General features: G+C 51.8%; 1 protein-coding gene across 2 annotated transcripts in view; it reads right to left on the minus strand.

Moving 5' to 3' along the window:
- Positions 1–54: 54 nt before the first annotated feature.
- Positions 55–20,098, minus strand: part of BMP6 (bone morphogenetic protein 6) — a 145,199-nt gene continuing 125,155 nt past the window's right edge. Inside the window, exons 3-7 of one of the 2 annotated variants that reach the window (XM_055407176.2) lie at positions 10,638–10,786; positions 9,775–9,972; positions 2,185–2,261; positions 1,305–1,415; positions 55–1,215 (exon numbers count right to left, since the gene is read on the minus strand). In XM_055407176.2, coding sequence (XP_055263151.2) covers positions 1,066–1,215; positions 1,305–1,415; positions 2,185–2,261; positions 9,775–9,972; positions 10,638–10,786 — 685 coding nt within the window. In that variant the 3' untranslated portion in view covers positions 55–1,065. Of the gene's footprint in view, positions 1,216–1,304; positions 1,416–2,184; positions 2,265–9,774; positions 9,973–10,637; positions 10,787–20,098 lie in introns of both variants that reach the window. The other variant, XM_055407175.2, reaches the window with a different exon arrangement.

Below are 20,098 nucleotides of genomic sequence, written 5' to 3' on the forward strand. Positions count from 1 at the left end.
CTGTAAGTTCAGATATAGATCATAAATGTATTAATCAGTTTAGTATGAAATTGGTTTCCTAGTACATGATCGTGAAAAAGACATCTTAAAAACATTCTCATATTTGATCTGAGTCTCATTTTCGACAGGAGAAAACCGTGATTTTGGTTCCCACCCCACATGCCTGTCCTTAACCCCTTCCTAAGTCTGGATGACTTAGGAAGGCCTCAGCCTGTCGCCTCTACTGGTCTAAGCCCTTGACACGGGACGCTGTCCCATCAAAGAACCGCGTTACCGACACAGGAGACAGGTGATGTCCTGACCTGAGCGAGCTTTTCAGAGAGCTGCCCCACAGGAAGGGTTGCAGACAAGTCGCTCAGTTAAACGATGGCTTTAAAAAGGCTTCTTCTCTGTGGAGCCTCCCCCTCAAAGAGGGGGTCACTCTCTCTCTGCTTGTGGTCCTAGAGCAGAAAACAGCAAATGCTGGGGCGAGGAGAGGGGTAAAGGTTGTAGTTTAACTGAAATAAGTGTATCTTCTCACACCAACAGAACACCCACACACGACAGCAAGACAGACAAAGGCACTTGCTCGCAGGCCGCCCACCTGAGACCCACGTTCCCAGGGCGAGGTCAGAGCAGTGTCTGACCCTTCCCGTGATCTGCGAACTCTGCCTTTGAGAAACTACTGAACCCGCTGATATTTGAGCCAAAGAAGACTTTTACTTCAAGATTATTTTCCCTATTTACTCTAAAACCACAAGGAGCTTGGATCTAAAGCAGTAACTGATTTTGGTGGGTTTGGGGAATGTGCAGAGGGGAACCCTTCCAAGTTACGTTTCTGCAGTCCCCAGACTACAGACGCTCGAGTGCTGCTTCCTAGAGCCCGAGGCTACTCAGAGCAGTCAGTGTGAGCAAGGGGCGGACGGGGCCCCTTCAGACCTGTGTCGGGCAGAGAGGCTGCCACCAGCCCAGGGTGGCGTCGGGGTCTCTTCCTGCGTCCCGGGGGCCTCTGTGGGCTTCTTAAGGCAGACGTGATCCAGGAGTCCAGGCAGTGTGTGCACAGCGTCCCCAGCCACTCACCCCGAGTCAGTGGCAGCCGCACGCTCGTACGACCATGTTCCTGTACTTCTTCAGGATGACGTTGGAGTTGTCGTCGAAGTAGAGCACTGAGATGGCGTTCAGCTTCGTGGGTGCGCAGCACGGTTTGGGGACGTACTCGGGGTTCATGAGGTGAACCTGTACAGAGACGGGGCAGGGGCGGCGTTAGGGACGGCCCCGGTCCTGGCTGACCCCCCACCTGCCGCGTGGAGCCAGCCGGCGCTCACCAGGGTCTGCACGATGGCATGGTTGGTGGCGTTCATGTGCGCGTTGAGAGGGAATGAACATTCTCCATCACAGTAGTTGGCAGCGTAGCCCTTGGGGGCAATGATCCAGTCCTTAACCGAACACAAAAGGAAGCAACAAGGCGTCAGCACACACGCTCTGCACCCCCTGGGCGCTCAGGAACCCCGTGAGAAGGCCTCGCTCACGCAGGGCAGCTAAGGAGACAGATACGGGGTCAAGGACGCGTGAGGGGCAGAACGAGGTGCAGACCCACTGAGTCTGACTTGAGTCCCATTTACCCGCCTGGGCCCACCTGCCCTGACCTGCCTGGAGGCCCGCAGGTGGTTGGCTCCAGGAACCTGGACCAGAGGTGCTTCCTGGAGTCCAGGGCACCCCTGTCCCCCAATGCCACCTGCACACGGGAACCACCTCCAGTCGCGTGGCACCTAGAATTTGCCTGCGCAGTGGCTTCAGGAAGGAGGCAGAACACCGGTGCCCTTCCAGTCTGGCTGAGCTGATCACTGTCAGATCGGTGTCTCCGGCCCCTTCCCGAAAGCCAGTGCACACTGTTGAAATGCCCAAAGCAACACAGGCCCTGGGGACCGAGATAGAACGAGGGAAGAGCGCTGGGCTGGCTGTGGAGCTGCAGGGCCTCGGAGGCCGTGCACCTGGGGCTCCCTGGAGAGGTGCGGGGAGGCGGGGTCGGGGGGCTTCAAGCACAAGTGGGCGGGCTGTCACCCCCTCCCCTCCAAGACCTGGGCATCTGAAAGGCTCCTAAGTACCTTCCCAGGAGGAACCTTCCTGACCCTGAAGTGCAAGGTCTCTGATGACAGCCGCCGCCTTCAGGATGCGAGGAGACCCGAGACGGTCAGGAGCACTCACCTGCCACCCCAGGTCCTGGAAGCTCACGTAGAGCTCGTGCTTCCTGCAGGCCGTTTTCAGCTCGCTGCTGTTGTAGTCTGCTGGGGATCAGAAGGTAACTCATTCATTCCTTCCTTCACAGCCTCGCGCCGACCCTTAGCCACGGGTGAGCCCCCGCTGGCCGCAGCCTGGGGCACCCAGAGCTCCGCAGGCTCCCAGCCACCCGAGCGTCTGACACGCTGTCTCCCCTCTACCCTGGGGCCGGGCACACTGGTTCCCGTCACGACACGCCCGCGCTGACCCGAGTGGACCCCTTTCAGCAAAAGGGGAGTGTTGTGATCCCCTACTGGACCAAGACGCCCCAGAGCCCTGACTCAGAGGATACGATTCACGTTCAAGACTTAAACATGCCAGCAGGTTCTGATTCTAACAGGGACCTGTCCTGAAGCTGCTTGGGGGCTGTAAGGACGGCTTGGGGGGGCCAGGAAGGGCCTCCTGAAGGGGGCGCCCTGGAGCCAGGCCTGGCCAGGAGGCCAGGAGTGGGGGAACACTGCTGTCCAGCCCTGTGACTGGGTCAGTGTCCCCCAGCCCACACTAAGCTGCCCCAGGAGAGCAGCGCCCAGCACATCAGCAGAAGCACTCACACCTCTCTGGAGTCAGGCCCCGCTAGACTGGTTTCTCACCCGACCCCCGCTCATTGAGGGCTGATGGAGCCGCTTCTGTGTGGCATGCCCTCCCCAAGAAACGAGGGGCCCCTTCAGACCAGGCTTCTGTCCTCCAGCGACTCGGGGAGCGGCAGGGGTGCTGCATGACATGCCCAGCTCACTCCAGCACAAAGCAGAAACTGGACGCCGTGCACGGGGGTGCTGGAGAGAACCCCCCCCGGGAGGTCAGAGAAAGGACAATTACGAGGTGGACGGGGAAGGGGAGAGAGCCATCATGGAATGAGTGTAAGCACGCGTGAAGAGCGACCCAAACCATGGAATCGCCCGCGTGATCACTCCAGCTCCTCGTGGGTCCCCAGAGAGCCTAGGATGGGGTCTGCTCCCCAGAAAGAACTCAGGCCAGCCTGACCTCCGGGGAACGGGGGTTGGAGATGGAGATCAAGTCCTGAGCCCCGTGTGATGGCTCTGGACACGGGGCTCAGGGGAGCGGGGAGCCCCATGTCCCAGGCCACTCTTCTCAGAGGGGGAGCGGGGGGTTGTTCCTCCCCCGCATCCCTTATAATCCAACTGGAATCCTGAGTGCAGCACTCCCCCAAGGCCCAGGAGTTGATCCAGACTATCATCAGACCAGGGAGGGGGCGCTGCGGGAAGCCCTGAATCCCCCTAGTAGACAGACCAGCGGGGGGGGCATCAGAAGAGGGCAGACCTCGTGGCACCTGTGCCCACCCCAGGCAGGGAGGTCAGGACGGAACAGGACTGGAGGACCCCCGGCGGGTGTCAGGATGCTGGCGGGGAAGTTTCTCGTCCTGCCGGCTGGAACTGAGATGACGTGGGCGAGGGCTCCCGGCCGACACTCCACTCTGGCTGACCCACGATCCCATCCCCAGTTCTGGCTCTTTCCTCCCTGGGGCCAAACGCTGGGAGATGCTCAGGAGAGCAGGGGCCCTGGACGAGAAGGGAAGGGTCATCACACCCCAGGCGGGGCTGGGCAGCCCCCGGGGAGGCAGCAGCATCGGAATCTGGGCGGCCCCAGCCCAGCTCAAGCCCTGGGGTCTGGCAGCAGGCCTGCTGCCTTTCCAGCCCCAAGAGGAGGGGAGAGAAGAAACACAGGGGAGGGAAGGGACAGAGGCAGGGCGGCCTAAGAAACCAGGGCCCGGGGGAGGAGTCAGGGCTTCTGCAGACGCACCCCCCTCCCCGGGCTGTGGGGGGCTGGTCCTGCCCCTCCCACACCCCAGGCCACACCAGCTGCAGGCCCCATGCCTGGCCAGGAAAACACTAGAACAGCAGGCGCCCAGAGCCTGCTGTCCACACGGCCCAGTTTCTCCGAGCTCAGGCTAGTCCTCCCAGAGGAAACTTGTTTTTTAGAGGCAACAATTCCCTGTTCTTGTTTCCCTTCCAGCCTGGAATGACAAGGTCAGGGACAAAGAGCAGCTGTTCCCCCGCCACCTCTGTCTGCACCAGTCTGACCGCTCTTGTCCCACCTCTGCCGGATTCGGCAGCTTCTCCCAGAGGCGGCTCTGGCTCCCATGTACCCCACGATCCACGCAACTTCCAAGGTCTGCCAGAGGAAGTCCAGCTCCTGTGCCATGACGCTGCAGGATTTCTGCTGTCGATAATCTCATAAAGTGTTTGGGGCGGGGGGGCAGGTGGGGAGAGGACAGCTTGATTTTCAGCATCTCGATTTTGTTTACAGCGGGATGGTTAGCACGAGAGGCAACGGTGAAGTCCCATCCCGCTCGTCTGTGGCTGCAGGACTTCAAGGTCTCGCATGGCTCCATCTAATCAGGGCTCTGATTTCTTCTTAGCCTTTGTCTTGATGAATAAGTGAATATGGAGCTGAGGATCTCGACAACAGAGACATCCCTTAAAGGCTGAGCCCTGAGACTCCCTGCTCCATGTGCCACTGTCCCTAGTCCCTACCTAGAGGGACCCGGCCCCCGTGCCCTCCTGGGAGATGGCAGTACTCGATGGGTTATTTGAGTGTCTGGCAGCATCTGTTTATGCCTCTTATTATTCAGCCTACTGGCCAACAGCACATTCATAAGGGGTGAACCCTAGGGATGGAGGAGAAGGCCAAGTTCTAGTCAGCTTCACTCCTTGGCAACTTTTACCCTAAAGGGTCTTAAATGGCAAAAGGGAGTCAAGTATTATGAATATGGAGTTTGGAACAATTCAACTTTCCAATCACTCATGCCACACTTGTCCTCCACAGCTGTGGAGAATTAAGTTCTGGTTTCATTAAAAAAACCCTGGACAAGCCTCTACCTCTTGACCGAGACATCTGGGAGCCAAGCTATTGGCCCTAAAATTTGAATTTAAGGTCAAAATGACAAAATCCCCAGTGCCGTTTAAAAGGTTGGTCACTTAGCTGCATCCATCTCTTTGCAACCCCTGTGGACTGCAGCCCTCCAGGCTCCTCTGTCCATGGAATTATCCAGGCAAGAATACTGGAGTGGGTTGCCATGCCCTTCTCCAGGGGAATCTTCCTGACCCAGAGATCGAACCCATGCCTCCTGCATCGGCAGGCAGGTTCTTTACTGTCTGAGCCGCCAGGGCAGCTCAGTGCCTTTGAAAAACTATAAACAGCTATGCGTCACAGCCCTGACTCATGTCCATTCTGCCCAAGCATCGCGGGTCTGTAGTGGATGAGCCCGCTCACCTCTGGCACGTCCACCCATGGAAGCAAACAAGGAACCAGAGGGGACACCTGCCAAGAACTAAAAGGCTGAGCAAACACTGACCTGTGAGGAGGAGAGCCCCTAATCTGTGGGCTGAAATTCCCTGAAATCTACAGCAAAAGATGTGATAGCTATAATAAAGTACCCGCATCGCTGCTTTGCAAGTGATGAGTTCTACTTACTTTTCTTAAGCTGGAAGCATACTGAATGGTCCCAACTAGAAAGTTCAAGAGTTAGAAGGTATGAACTAGCAACAAGAAGGTCAACAGTATATTTACATGTACCAGAGCCATCTTTTCTCCCAGGATCCCTAAAGATACATGTTTGGGTGGGCTGGACAAAGACACAGGGAGAATTTAAGAGATGCTCACAGGTAGCATCTGAAACAATGAAGAGCTCATTGTGAAGAGAGAGAGGGTCTTGGGAAGTTACTGGTTCACGACAGTCAGCAGGGCTGAGTGACGGCACCATGAACATGAAGGGTGAAGGGGACCCAGAGTTAGCTAATCCAATTTGACATAATTGTTCCAAGTGGCAGAAAATGTTTTAAAACCATCTGCCAAAACACAGAGCAAGTGTCACTTGTAGTGTTGGCAGCCAGCAGCTGGTAGACATGGCAGAAAATCTCAGATTCACCAGCTGAACTGAAATCGCGTTGACTACCCCGGCCCCAAAGATGTTCAGGAAAGGTCTTGAAAAATGAGCTAGAACAGAATCTAGAATCGCCACATGGAACCATCCCTCAAGGCCATTTGTTCACAACTCTTGCAATGGGCCGGTCAGGTGTCAGTCCCCCTGGAGACAAAATCATGGAACCGGAGAGAAAGATACTGTGGAAGCAGGTGGGCGGCAGCAGGCAGAATGAGATCATCCAATGAGCGCTCTGGGGACCGCAGGCAGGGTGGGCACCACAGGGTCAGCGGCAGAGTCACGGGAACCCCCAGCCAGCTCGCACCAGGACTAGTAAAACGTCATAACGGTGAATGATACGGTCCAGATGGTACGCAAGCCCACTGGAGAAGTGCAACAAGCTAACGCCCATCATTCACTCAGCACAAACGGAGGGTAAGTGAAACCCATCTAGGGAGACTTGGGTCCAAACCCACCGTTTTGGTGCATGTGTTTGGAAAGTCCCCTAGAAGGCCAAGGAGATATGTGAGAGCAGATCTGGGGGAGGGTGGGGAGAGGCACACGGGCTCTCAGCCTTTCCCTTGTTGAGGACTGGTCCTGCCGGCTCCAGCACTGGCAGCTCAGTTTCAAACACAGACGCATATTTCCCCGCCACGTTTCAGCTGGAGGACTGATGCTCACTCCTCTGCCCAGTGCAGGACAGCGTCTGGTGGGCTACTGCTGCTGGTCGTTTGAGTGGAGAGATGTTAATTCCCTAGGAGCACACTGTGGAAGGCGGGGCAGCAGGGGCCAACACTCTCTTCCTTTGACCTCCGGAAAGACTCACGAGAAGTCCTGCCTGGACCCACACAGGCACGCGCAACCCCAGCTCTCTGTCTCAGCAGCATCTACAAAGTACATGAAGACCCAGAAGCGTTTGGCCCCACAACAGCCCAGAAAGAAAACAGGAACCGGCTGGTCCATGCCCTTGGGCAGCAGATCGTTATCTTTCTGGAAGTCCTTTCTCCAAGAGCAAGTGCCTCTGTACATCCGTCCCCATTAATGGCAAAAATAAGTAAGGAGGAAAGAACCAAAGAGAGAGCAGAAGACTTCCTTGGCGGTCCAGTGGTTAAGAACCCTCTTTGCAACGCAGGGGACGCAGATTTGATCCCTGGATGGACAACTAAGCCCGTGAACCACAACGAAGATCCTGCATGCTGCAACTAAGACCTGACTCAGCCAGAAAATAAAGAAATATGTTTTTTTTTTTTAAAAGAAAAAAAGAAGTAAAGCAATACTTCAGTGGGTCTAACCTGGATCATTAATTGGACCATCTTGAGAGGGTCTTCGAAGATAGTGGGGGAGGGAGGACCCTCCAGAGTAAGGGGTTTAAACCCCCTTTTGAGGGCAGAGGCGTTTGTTAGGAACTCTGCCTTCTTACCCCTGAAAAGAACAAAGCCCATTCCAGAGTACAGGGTTGGGAGGTAGGGGGGTGGGAAGACCCAGAAAAAGCAGATATACTTGCCTCTTCTTACAAATCAGCCCACCTTTAATACTCATATTTAATTTAAACTCATCAAACTGGAAACAAAATGCTGAAAGGGACTTGGAAAGGAATAATTCAGTGATGCCACGGAAACCCAAATCAAAGATGACATGTTTTCTCAATTAGAAATTTTATGTGTGTACTGGTGGGGAAGGGGAGGTGGAATAAATCAAGTGAAATTTTCATTAAAAAAAAAAAGCAATCAGCATCTCAAGAGCTGCCTTCATGTCTGAGGTCCCAGCATCAAACTGACCGCAGCTCATTAATGAACGGCCGCCACTGGCGGGCTGCACCGCCATGCCCCGAGGAGAAGCCCGGGATGATTGCTGCTCAGAAGGCTTCCTCCAAAGCGCATACAGGAAAGTCACCACTCCTTTTTCTTTAAACCCTAGCCCTGACTGTTTCTAGCAGTAAAACAGGAACACCCATGCTGGGTGACCTTCCAAGAAAGACCCGGAGGACAAGCAGCAAAATGCCACATCACGCGGCGTGGCACACCTTCTGGTTCCACGCCCAAGTCACTGGTAACAGAAACGGCTGAGTCAGAACCCAGAAGGAAGACACTGCTTCCCACAGGGAAACTGGGTGCTCTGGAAAGTTCCACGAACTCTTTCTAGCCACGGAAGATGACGTTGTTTTAAAGTCACCTGGAAGAGTTAATGCACCTTCCTGACTATCTTACATCCCTTCCAAGGAGCCTGACATACCTGCTAAGAACTTCCTATGGCTGGAGGCACCTCATCTTTGAGCCAGAGCGATGCTTCTCATTTCAGCCCCAGCAAAGCCACTGAGAATCAACCATGCCCACTTAACCACTGGGTAAACCGAAGCCGAACTGGATTAGGTTCATCCTGAGTCACAAGTAGGGCTTCCCAGGTGGTGTTAAAGAGCCCGCCTGCCGATGCAGGAAACAAGAGAGATGCAGGTTCAGTTCCTGGGTCAGGAAGATTCCCCTGGAGTGGGGCACGGCAACACACTCCAGTATTCTTGCCTGGAGAACCCCGTGGACAGAGGAGCCTGGCGGGCTGCAGTCCATGGGGTTGAAAAGAGTCGGACACGACTCAGCACACACACACAGTCACAGAGCACTTATGAGGGAAGCAAGATCTCTGACCACAAATCCCACAGCGAACCCTTCACTTTGTGCCTGATTTCTGGGCTAAAGGGAAAGGAAGCCTAGAACCTGCAAGCACCCACTTTAGAGGAAGATGAACCTTGCTTTGAATTCCATACTGACCAGCTAGCTCTGTGCTGCATATCAGCGCCGGCACGACCGGCCTCCCGTTCTGAAGACTGGACTTCTGTGCCCCCACTGAGGCTCTGCATGGGAGGGAGCCTGTCTGCAGGACTGCTGAACTGACACTGGCAGAGGGGGCTGTCTCCTCTCTCTTGCCCTTTGACCCTGCCTGTTCAGGGCAGGTGGGGGGAGGCACCCCAGCCCCTGGCTCCAGGGCTGAGCACCGACTCCAGACCAGCTGTCTGCTGAAGCTACCGCAGAAGAGGTGCTCTCGTCCTGAAGCTGAGGTTGCCTTCCTCAGCACCACATGTCGAGCTAGGCTTTCTGAGAACGCCACCAACAAAAGCACACAGGAAAAGGGATCCCGCCTATCCACTGAGCCCGTGGGTCTCACCACATCTCAAGGCAGAACCCCGAACTTCCTAGGTGAATGAACACCAATGAAACCCATCAGAGAAGGGTGCCGGAACTGACTCGCCATCACTCCCAGCCAAGAGCACTGACAAACACAAGCCCGCCTTCTACAAAGGCATGAAGCCTGTGCACCACCATTTCCCGGACATAATGCAATCTGGAGAAAACGCAGTCGTTCCCCGGATCTTCATGGGAATGAAGAAGCGTTGGGAGAAAGCTGATCAGACAGAAAGACGCTTTTCCAGAACAACACACTGAGGCTCTCTCACCCTGCAGATGATCCTGGGCTCCCCAGGGCGCCCCTCTGGTGGCCCAGGCACCCGTCCAGATAATCCAGGGCACCTACAGCTTCGCGTGGGCCTGCAGAAGCTGGGCAGCGTCTGCAACCCTCGGCAGGTCCCGTGTCCTCATGGACGCCCTGGGGCCCACAGGTGTCCTGGAAAGACGGCGTCCCCAACCCACCTGAGGCGCTGGAGGCCCGCGACACATCCTGGGCCGGGGTGGAGCGGTTCCGGGCCTGCTGCCGGCGCCGCGCAGGGGCCGACCGGGCACTGCGTACGTGGACCTCACTGGCCTTGAAGAAGGCCACCATGAAGGGCTGCTTGTCGTAGGGGCCGTCCCTGCCCACCAGGCCCGCGGCCCCAGGGCTGATGCTGAGCCCTGCAAGCAAATACCGAAGCACACCTCTGGGATGTGGCCCCGAGACCTGGCGTCCACTGCAGCAGCACGCCTGAGCCTCCGGGTGACCTCAGAGAGGGGGAGCCCGCATGAGGGGAGACACGGGGCACCCTGAGCCTCCCAGGTGCCCTCAGAGAGGGGAGCCCGCGTGAGGGGAGACACGGGGCACCCTGAGCCTTCCCCCCTTCCTGCCGAGGTCCTGGGAGGCAGGGCAAGGGGTGGCGGGACCCTCAGCTCCCCTGTTATCTTTGAGTCACACCCATCTTCCTGATCTTATGTCTCCCACCCAGAAAGGTGACTTCATGGGCTGAGTGGGTCCGGCCCGGGGGGACCGGGAGCTGCTGAGCTCTGATGCTGCAGGAGGGGATGTGGGAACAGCCCCCACAAATCTATTCAACGTCAGCACCTAGACCTCACCCCGGCCTTCTTCTGTAACTCAGCACCCCGCTCCTACCTCTCTCTGAGGCTCCCCTCCGTTGGCTCCTGGACCATCTAATCATCCCCGAGTCCTTGCCAGGAGGCCCTGGGGCAGGGCTTTGCTTGTCCACCGAGGCTCCGGGAGGTCGGGAAATGGAGGGACCCGCCTGGGGACCATGGCTGCCCACACCTGCCACCAAGGTGGTGAAGGCCTGAGTCCATGAACTCACCATCGCGAGTGACCACGCTCAGCTGCAGCCCCATGTTGTGCTGTGGGGTCAGGACCCACAGATTGCTGGTGGCTGTGATGTCGAACTCCAGCCAGCCCGCCTCCGAGGCCCCCACGGCACGTGTGCCCAGCAGAAACAGGTCTGAGTCTCTGGAAGAGAGAGGAGACAGCGGGTGAGGGTGCAGGGCCCTGGCTCACCCCGTGGTCCCACCCGGCATCAGAATGCAGGCAGGACAGTGGCCCGCGCCCACCCATCACACAGGACATGCGCCCGGCACCATCGGGGGGAGCACGCGTGTTCTGGGGTGCCACACCGGCTTCCTCCCGACACCGAAGGGCCCGCTGTGTCTGCGGGAGCCTCACAACTGCTGTGGCAGAGGTTTTCAGATTTAAGAAAAAATAAATAAGTAAATGGGCCTGTGGTTGTTCACTCTATGGCTAATGAACTCTAAAAGGAAAATGGGGCAGGGGGGTGTGCCGTGAAGAAAAGGATGAAAAAAATACTAAAATCAGGATTAGTAAAGACGAGCATTTACTAAGTTTTGCCTTTTTTTTTAGTTTAAATGAGGGCCCGACGATCCTCACATGTTTTTAGTTCCTGTGGAAGGGGAAACCAGGGTTCACATGCTATTTCTGAGCATCAGTACTTTTCTTTTAATCAACACCTTTGCACACGGCCTGCGGTAAGAGCCGTCCCTGCTCATAAGGACTGCAGACTGGAGTTGGTGTCAGCCCCACCATGAGCCACCTGGGCTCCTGTGAGGCAAACTCACCGAGCCCATTCCTTCCACTGGACTCCACAGGGCTGCTCTTATATTTACATACACAGTTTTTTGTTTTGTTTTTTAGAGTTTCCAGCTAACATAACCCGAGGGATCGTGGACAGACAGGGTGAGGGACCCACATGCTGTGACAAGGCGGCGTGAGGGACGGTCACCTCAGGGTATCACAAGGATGCCCGTCTGAGTTGACGCCCCAGGGTCACCGGTACAGAGTGGCCTGGAATCCCTGTAACAGGGAGGAGGAGGTTTCTGGCCTCCCTGGAAAGACACAGACCCCCTGGTGCTGGAAACATTCTGCGTGGAGAGCTTAGAGAACAGAAACATGACTAGAATTCAGTTCTAAACTTAAAACAAGCATCATAACACAAACAGCATACATTTAAATCCATTACAAAGTGCCTGCATCTGCTTGTCTTGGGCCATCCTGCAAAGTAGGCAGAGTATCATTACCCCCATTTTACAGCTGAGGGACTGCGACTCAGACATGAGTTCACAGACACGTCATGGTCAAGGCCAGAAGCTAGTGGATCCCGAGTTTTCCACAAGGGCCTTCCCGCCTTTTGGGATCATGATGAAAGACAACCTGTGACAAAGGAATAAAATGTATCTCTAGTCCATCCAATGGTCTGGAGGCCAGTGAAACATCTGAGTGAAAAGGGCTCAGAGGGTAAAGTGTCTGCCTGTAATGCAGGAGGCCTGGGTTCGATCCCTGGGTCAGGAAGATCCCCTGGAGAAGGAAATGGCAACCCACTCCAGTACTCTTGCCTGGAAAATCCCATGGACAGAGAAGCCTGGTAGACTACAGTTCATGGGATCGCAAAGAGTTGGACACGACTGAGCAACTTCACTTTACTTCACAGTCCATCCAATGGTCTGGAGGCCAGCGAAACATCTGAGTGAAAAGTCTTAGACTTCACTTAGACTTCTCAGAGGGGAAACAATTTTTCCTGTTTACACGGCTCAGAGCTGGAAGGCAATGCTATTGTCATCTTTTCCAAGCTCGGAGCAGTAGGTGTGGCTACGCAGCGTTTACTCAGCTGTTGGACAGGGTCTGCGGGGGGCACGCCCGGCCTGCCATCTATAAAGCTCCCCCTTCAACACGGGTGTCACACCCCCTGCTGACAAATTACCCCTATCCCCGTCACGGAGGTGACTGTGGGTGGACAGACGGGGGGTGTTCGTGGAAAACAGCAAGAGGGGACGCAAGTCCAAAGCTTTGAAGTGGAGATGTGAAGACATCAGTTCTGTTCTGGAAGGTAAGAAGAGACTCTCATCCAGAAATAACACAGAACCAAGAACAGCAATGTGGGGACAGTCTGGTCCTGAAGGAAGCACCAAACATGTTCTTATCAGAGGAGCAGCTTCTAGAATGAGGATGTGGTGGGGATGTTGGCGTGAGGACTGCCCCTGAGGGTCAAGAGGGCCCATGGAGGGCTATGGCTGAGGGGCACTGGTCACTAGAGCTTCAATGGGGGCAACTGGCACATGTTCTTAGGACTTGTAACAAGGATGCAGAGAAATACAGCCCAAAATATGAGTGTGACGTGGCTGGTAGAACGAGCTCAGTTCAGTTCAGTCGCTCAGTTGTGCCCAACTCTTTGCGACCCCATGAACCGCAGCACACCAGGCCTTCCTGTCCATCACCAACTCCCAGAGCTTACTCAAACTCACGTCCATCGGGTCAGTGATGCCATCCAACCATCTCATCCCCTGTCATCCCCTTTTCCTCCTGCCTTCAATCTTTCCCAACATCAGGGTCTTTTCAGATGAGTCAGTTCTTTGCATCAGGTGACCAAAGGATTGGAGTTTCAGCTTCAGTCCTTCCAATGAATATTCAGGACTGATCTCCTTTAGGATGGACTGGTTGGATCTCCTTGCAGTCCAAGGTACTCTCAGGAGTCTTCTCCAACACCACAGTTCAAAAGCACCAATTCTTTGGCACTCAGCTTTCTTTATGGCCCAACTCTCACATTCAATACATGACTACTGGGAAAACCATAGTTTTGATTAGACGGACCTTTGTTGGGAAAGTAATGTCTCTGCTTTTTAATAAGCCATCTAGGTTGAGCTAGAATGAGCTTTTATACTTCAAAAGTAGCCCTGGTTCTCAGCCACCAAGCATCCAAAAAGCGGAGTCAAGAAAAGCATATGACAGATGCCTTGTGATGTAGCTTATCTGTGGAATCTTAAAAAAAAAAAAAGATGGTACAAATGAACTTAATTACAAAACAAGAAACAGACTCACAGAGAACGATCTTATGGTTACTGGAGGGGAAAACAGGGGAGGGGTACATTGGGAATTGGGGATTAGCAGATACACACGACTGTACATAAAATAAACAAGGACCTACTGGATAGCACGGGGAACTATATTCACCTATCATGTAATACCCTATCGTGGAAAAGAATCTGAAAAAGAATATATATATATGTATAAGAATCACTTTGCCATACACCTGAAACTAACACAATACTATAAATCAACTCTACTTTAATAAAAATTTTTCTCTAATGTCTAGGGCAGAGGTGGGTAAACACTCAGCAAGGGCTTAGAATAAAGTCAGAGATGCAAACCCACTGCCCATCGGTGCCAGTGGAGGCTGGATACAAAAGCCAGGTCTCAGAGGCTCAGGGCCGGCAGAGGAGAGCAGTCAGGGCTGACCCCACATGTCAGGACAGAAGGAGGAAGGTCAAGATGCCTCACACCCACAGCTGGGATGCCAGCAGCCTCCCCGGCTTCTCCCTCTCCTGCTCCGAGCACAACGCCCTCCGTCTAGATACAGCCATCACTGACACACGTCCAGGGAGGGAGAGGGCCTTTCACAAGAATGATCCTCTGAGGAGGGACCCCGCTGGGTCAACGCTGCCCGTGACTCAGGTGTGTAAGACTCACTATGGCAAGTCACCGAAACGGGCCTGGTCTGCCCACAGCTGTTTACCTTTCTGCAGTGAGACATGGCCTTCTCCGTCTACAGACTCTGTCAAAGGGTCGCCTCAAACAAGACGCACCCAGTTTTGTGACGTGAACAGCAGGGGTTCCCTTGTAAACCACTCGAGGGGCATCGAGGTCTTCTTTACACAAGAAGTGCATAAAGTGCAATTTTCAAACAGAATGAAAGTCAAAATCATTTTAGAAAACGAGAGAGTAAGGCAAGGGTTTTCACTTTTTTCTTATGTAATCTATTGTACATACAGGATCACAGCTAAACTTTTGCCAACTAAAAAGACAGAAAAGAAACATAATATCTGAAAACAGAGTACTAGAAATCAGAGTAAGCTGCTACACACTGATTCAAGTAACAAGGCTGAATGAACATTACTGCATACATTATATATTACATAATAACAATGTATACATTATATATCTTATATATAATAATGTTCACTCACCTTGTTATTTGAATTATGCCTACGGCCATACCACCCTGAACGTGCCCGATCTAGTCTGTTACTTGAATTATATACATTATGTATTACAGGGGTTCCCTAGTATTATTAGTCCCAGACAATAAGGAATCTGCTACAATGCAGGAGACCTGGGTTCAATCCCTGGGTCAGGAAGATCCTCTGGAAAAGGGAATGGCAACCCACTCCAGGATTCTTGCTTGAGAAATCCCATGGACAGAGGAGCCTGGTGGGCTACAGTCAATGGGCTCACAAAGAATCAGACATGACTGAGCAACTAACACTTTCTTTCACACTATGTACACAACATTATATATACTACATACTGTATTAGTGACAGTCGCACAGTCGTGTCCGACTCTCTGCAGTCCCGTGGCCTATAGCCCACCACACTCGTCTGTCCATGGAATTCTCCAGGCAAGAAAGTATTCTTTCTTCTCCCGGGGATCTTCCCAACCCAGGGATAGAACCAGGGTCTCCTGCATTGCAGGAAGACCCTTTACGGGGAAGAGGGAAGCCCTCTTTACCCTTTACCCAGGGAAGCCCTCATACTATATTATATGTACTATACTGTATATATTGGGCTTTCCTGGTAGCTCAGCTGGTAAAGAATCCGCCTGCAATGCAGGAGACCCCAGTTTGATTCCTGGGTCAAGAAGATCCCCTGGAGAAGGGAATGGCAACCCACTCCAGTATTTTTAGGCTTCCCTGGGGACTCAGATGGTAAAGAATCCACGTGCAATGAGGGAGACCTGGGTTCGATCCCTGGGTTGGGAAGATTCCCTGGAGGAAGGCATGGCAACCCATTCCAATATTCTTGTCTGGAGAATCCCCATGGACAGAGGAGCCTGGTGGGCTACAGTCCATAGGGTTGCAAAGAGTTGGACGGGACTGAGCCACTAAACATAGCATATACTATATTATATAATCAGCCAAGCTCCCACTGATTTTATGGCAGTTGAATTTGACCAGTTTTCACTTCTAGGACGAGCATGGTATAAATAGAAGTTTCAAGCATCAAAGGCACCAAAACTCGGTAAGGGATATTTCATCTTCGACAAACCAACACAAATCCCTTTGCCGTCAGGATAGTAACACAGCTCTGCCCTTACACGCTGTTCACCATGGGATAGCTCTTACATGTGTTAGCTCTTCACAACTGCCCAAGAGTATTCACACCATCACAGGCATACAGAGCGGGGAACCGAGGCACATGTGGATCAAGAAGCTTTCTCACAGGCACTCAGCCAGCACAAGCACAGCGGGGATGTGAACCCAGGCAACCTGTCTCTGAACCATCACCACGGAGGTTCCCAAGGTCGGTGCGCATCAGACTCCCCGGGGGCCATGTTAACACACAGACTGTTAGTTTTGGGGGTAGGGCCTGTGAGCTTGCATCCCTGTCAGATTCCCAGGTGACGTAGATGCCACTGGTCTGGGGACCACACTCAGGGCCACTGTCATTGAGCTCTCTGCCTCTCTCTAAAGTATGAGGAGAATGACCTTGGCCTGCTGTTTAGACTTTAAGTTCCAAGCTGTCAGCTCTCAAAATACCTTGCCTCTCTCTCTAAAATAGTACCAAGTCATGTAGACTTCATGAGTAAATGCTTGATGGTCTTGGGAACTGGCCTTACCCTTGGGGATTTATCAAGTGAGACTAACAATCAGAATCACGGGTGAGATTAAGTCCAAAGTGGCAGGATTATCAGAAGGCTTGCTTCTGTGTGTTCAAGACAGGGAGCGGGGGAAGACGGAAGGTTACTTTGTTCAAGTTCAAGGCTACCTAACCTGTGCTTGGTGACCACAAAAATGCAATAATGTTCCCATATACTGGGGTAAGAGGGCAGCAGGGGACAAGATGGTCAGATGGCATCACCAACTCAATGGACATGAACTTGGGCAAACTCTGGTAGGAAGAGGACAGGGAAGCCTGGTGTGCTGCAGTCCATGGGGTCACCGTCAGACACGACTTAGCGGCTGAACAATAACAACACACAACAAAACCACCACACCCCAGCGATCGGGTTCAGATCGAATGAGTTTTTGAGAGAGTCAACTCCTAGGTAGGTTGGTAAAAAGTCCAGGGGTCCCCAAAGAGAGAGGGGTCTGGAATTCTCAAGGAGGAGGAAAGCACAAATGTTTTTGTTTCTCTACATTCCTTAGTCACATAAAACGTTTTTATCTTTAAGCCTGGAACTGATGATTACACAACAAATAACTCAGTTTAAACTCTGTACTAAGGATTATGCAACAACAATGTGTCCTGCTTGAGGACAGTTTCTCCTCCTTGAGAACCTTCTGATTAATCCTAATAGTTTAGAATATATATTATGGGAGTCGGTCTGGTAGGATCTTTCTATTGTTAAATTCTAATCTTGTTATCCTAAAATGTAAATTGTGGGAATGGGAGTGGGTCTGGTAAAATTTTCACAAACTTGAGACATTCTTTTGATTGTCTCTGGCCCCCGATTGAATTCTTCTCTTCTGGAGGCCAAGAATCCCGACGTCTTTTCGTGGGTCAGCAACAACCTCTCAGTTTCTGCAAGCTTTTAAACGTGTCACAGGCAAATTTTATGTTTTAGTTCTTATCACCCAGGCCCACATCCACGTCCGTGCCCAACATGGGGAACTAAGGCAATAAAAGTGCTGCTAATTTGTAATTTTTAAAACAAATAGCAAAAAAAAAAAAGGAAAAAATCTTGGCTACAACCATGGCCTGCCTCCCACAAAACTGGACATCCTGGTGGGGAGATGCTGGCAACTAAAACATCTGGGTGTGAATAATAGAGAAGGCAGCATCGTTTCCAGCAACAAACCTATTTTCTTTTCTCTGCCACATTTACCAAGGGGGTAAACAATTCCCAAACAAAAGTTCTTCCTGATCCCCACACCCTGATGTCCCCCTCTCCAAAATTTGTCCTTGTTTTTTTTAATTCTTCTCTAACCTTCTCAACTACCCTTGCAAAGAACAGAACATAGACAGGCAGGGGGAAGAAGGCTTGGTAGCTTCTTGAATCTTGTTTTCCCCTTTGACTTCAGGGGGATCCTTCTAAGTCTAAGGAAGATGCTCCTGACTAAGAAGATGAAACTAACTGGTTACATAACCGCAGGTGTGGGTCGGGCACGTTATCCCTTTCTCAGGAGCAAAAGAACAAATGCTGCGAAGTTCAGTGCTCGTCTGGGGCCCAGGCTGAGTGTGCCAGAGATTATCAAGCCAGCGGGAAGATTTCAGTAGTCCCTGGGGAGGGAACCTGTGACAACCAGATCCAGAAAGAGAAACAGGCGTGGCTGGGCACAGCGATAAGAAGGCTTTGATGTTCCTCTGCCCAAACAACATCCCGCCTTTCTCAAATTTGCCCTTCTCTTTATAAAAGAACAGTCCCAGATATCTCACTTTCAGGTCAGTGGAGATAAGAGTTCATGTTACTGCATTTCTGGAGGCAGCACTGAACACCCGATGGAATTCATACAGCGATCACTCCATGAGCATCAGTCTGTGAGAAATGCTTTCCTAAGAACACGAATCTCCCAGACACTGGTCTGATGACTGGGTTCAGGTCTGGTTTCCAGAATCATGCTGTTTGGTGCCAACATCAACGTCTGTGGGGATTCATTATAAAGATTTCCAAAGAAAGATATGACACGTCAGAGACAGGTGCTCTGGGCAATGGTGCATCAAATGAACACTCTTACTAAGAACAGCTAAAATCACAAACCTGTTTGAAGCCATCTTAGAGCAACCAAGAAAGGTAAACACTTGATGGGGCAAGAGGTCAGAGAGAAGAGAAGCGCATCGAGGCTGAGCCCTGTACTTGCCATTGCTTTTTCATCGCGGGGCCTTTGTTAGTTCTTGGCATAACGCAAAGATGTCAAACAGAATGGGGAAGCAGCCCAGAGCCTGGAGCGGTATCACTGGCTGGCAATGCAAGCTGGAGCTTCAGGAAGTTACGACTTGAAGGGCTAAGGTCCCAGAGGACTGCACAGAAGTGAGCTCATCAACGTGATCTCACAGAAGTTAGGGGCCCCTTCCTCTAGGAGCTTGGCTCTTCAAGGCCTGACTGCCATGAACTCCAATATTTCCATTTGAGACATTTGCCAAATGTTAGGCTGTGTTTGCATGGAGGAAGAAGCTGAGAAAACATGCAGAAAGAAACTGCTTAGAGGCTGCAAAAAAGCACAGCAGAGTTTTTGGCAGTCTCTCAATGCTGGGGAGTTAAAAATTAAGAGCGCAGAGCCCACCATGAAAGAGAACTTCTGGTAAACAAGCTAGACCTTCAGCTGAGACCCCTAAAGAGCTAAACTTCAGGAGAAAGGGAAAACAAGAAACAGAGATGCCTTAACATATCCAGAAACCTGGCTTCAATTAAAACAGAAGACCAAGGTGATCTGCCTGCCTTCTAGAACAAAGTGAAATCCAGTCTGGAAGTAGACACCAGTGTCTAGAACTGGTTTTCATAAATAAAGTCCAGAATATAATTTCAAAAAACGGTTAGGCATGCTAGGAAATAAGACTAAACAAGGAAAAATCAAGCGAGCAAACAGATCATGGAAACAGACCCACAGGTGATTCAGATAACGGAATTCTCAGACACGATCTCAGAATCTGGCGTCATAGTAAAGGGAGAAATCCCAAGCTCGGTTTGTTCCAGGAATGTGACACTGGTTACAGACATCCCTCAGTATCCCTGGGGGAATGGTTCCAGGACCCAATCCTGGATACCAAAAACAGCTAGACAGCAAAATCCATGTATGCTCAAGTCCCTTATATAGAATCACATAGTATATCTGTGTATAACCCACGCGTGTCCTCCTGCATATTTTAAATCTCTGGATTACTTACAGTACCAAATACAATGTAAGTGCCGTGTAAATAGTTGTAAGCACATAGCAAATTCAAATTTTTTGGAACTTCCTGAAATTTTAAAAAAATATTTCGATGCGTGGTTGGTTGACTCCACAGATGCAGAACCCATGGATATATGAAGGACTAACTATAATCATCTCCCAAAATTCAGAAAAAAAATCCACATAATTTCCAATTTTAAAAAACTCATAGCAAACTACGAATAGAGGAGAATTTCCTAAGTCTAATCAGAGTATCTACAAAAACATTTATAACAAACATTATCCTTAATGGTACAGTATTAAATGCTTCCTCCCTTAGATCAGAAATCTGACAGATTTCCAATCTCAGATTAGAAACCTACCAAAAATCTGTATGGAATTCAATATTACACTGGATGTCCAGCAAGCACAATAAGAGAAGCAAAAATAT

The sequence above is a fragment of the Moschus berezovskii genome, chromosome 23 (assembly GCF_049115385.1).
Source record: "Moschus berezovskii isolate FMDL1 chromosome 23, NW_MosBer_1.0, whole genome shotgun sequence".
NCBI lineage: Eukaryota > Metazoa > Chordata > Mammalia > Artiodactyla > Moschidae > Moschus > Moschus berezovskii.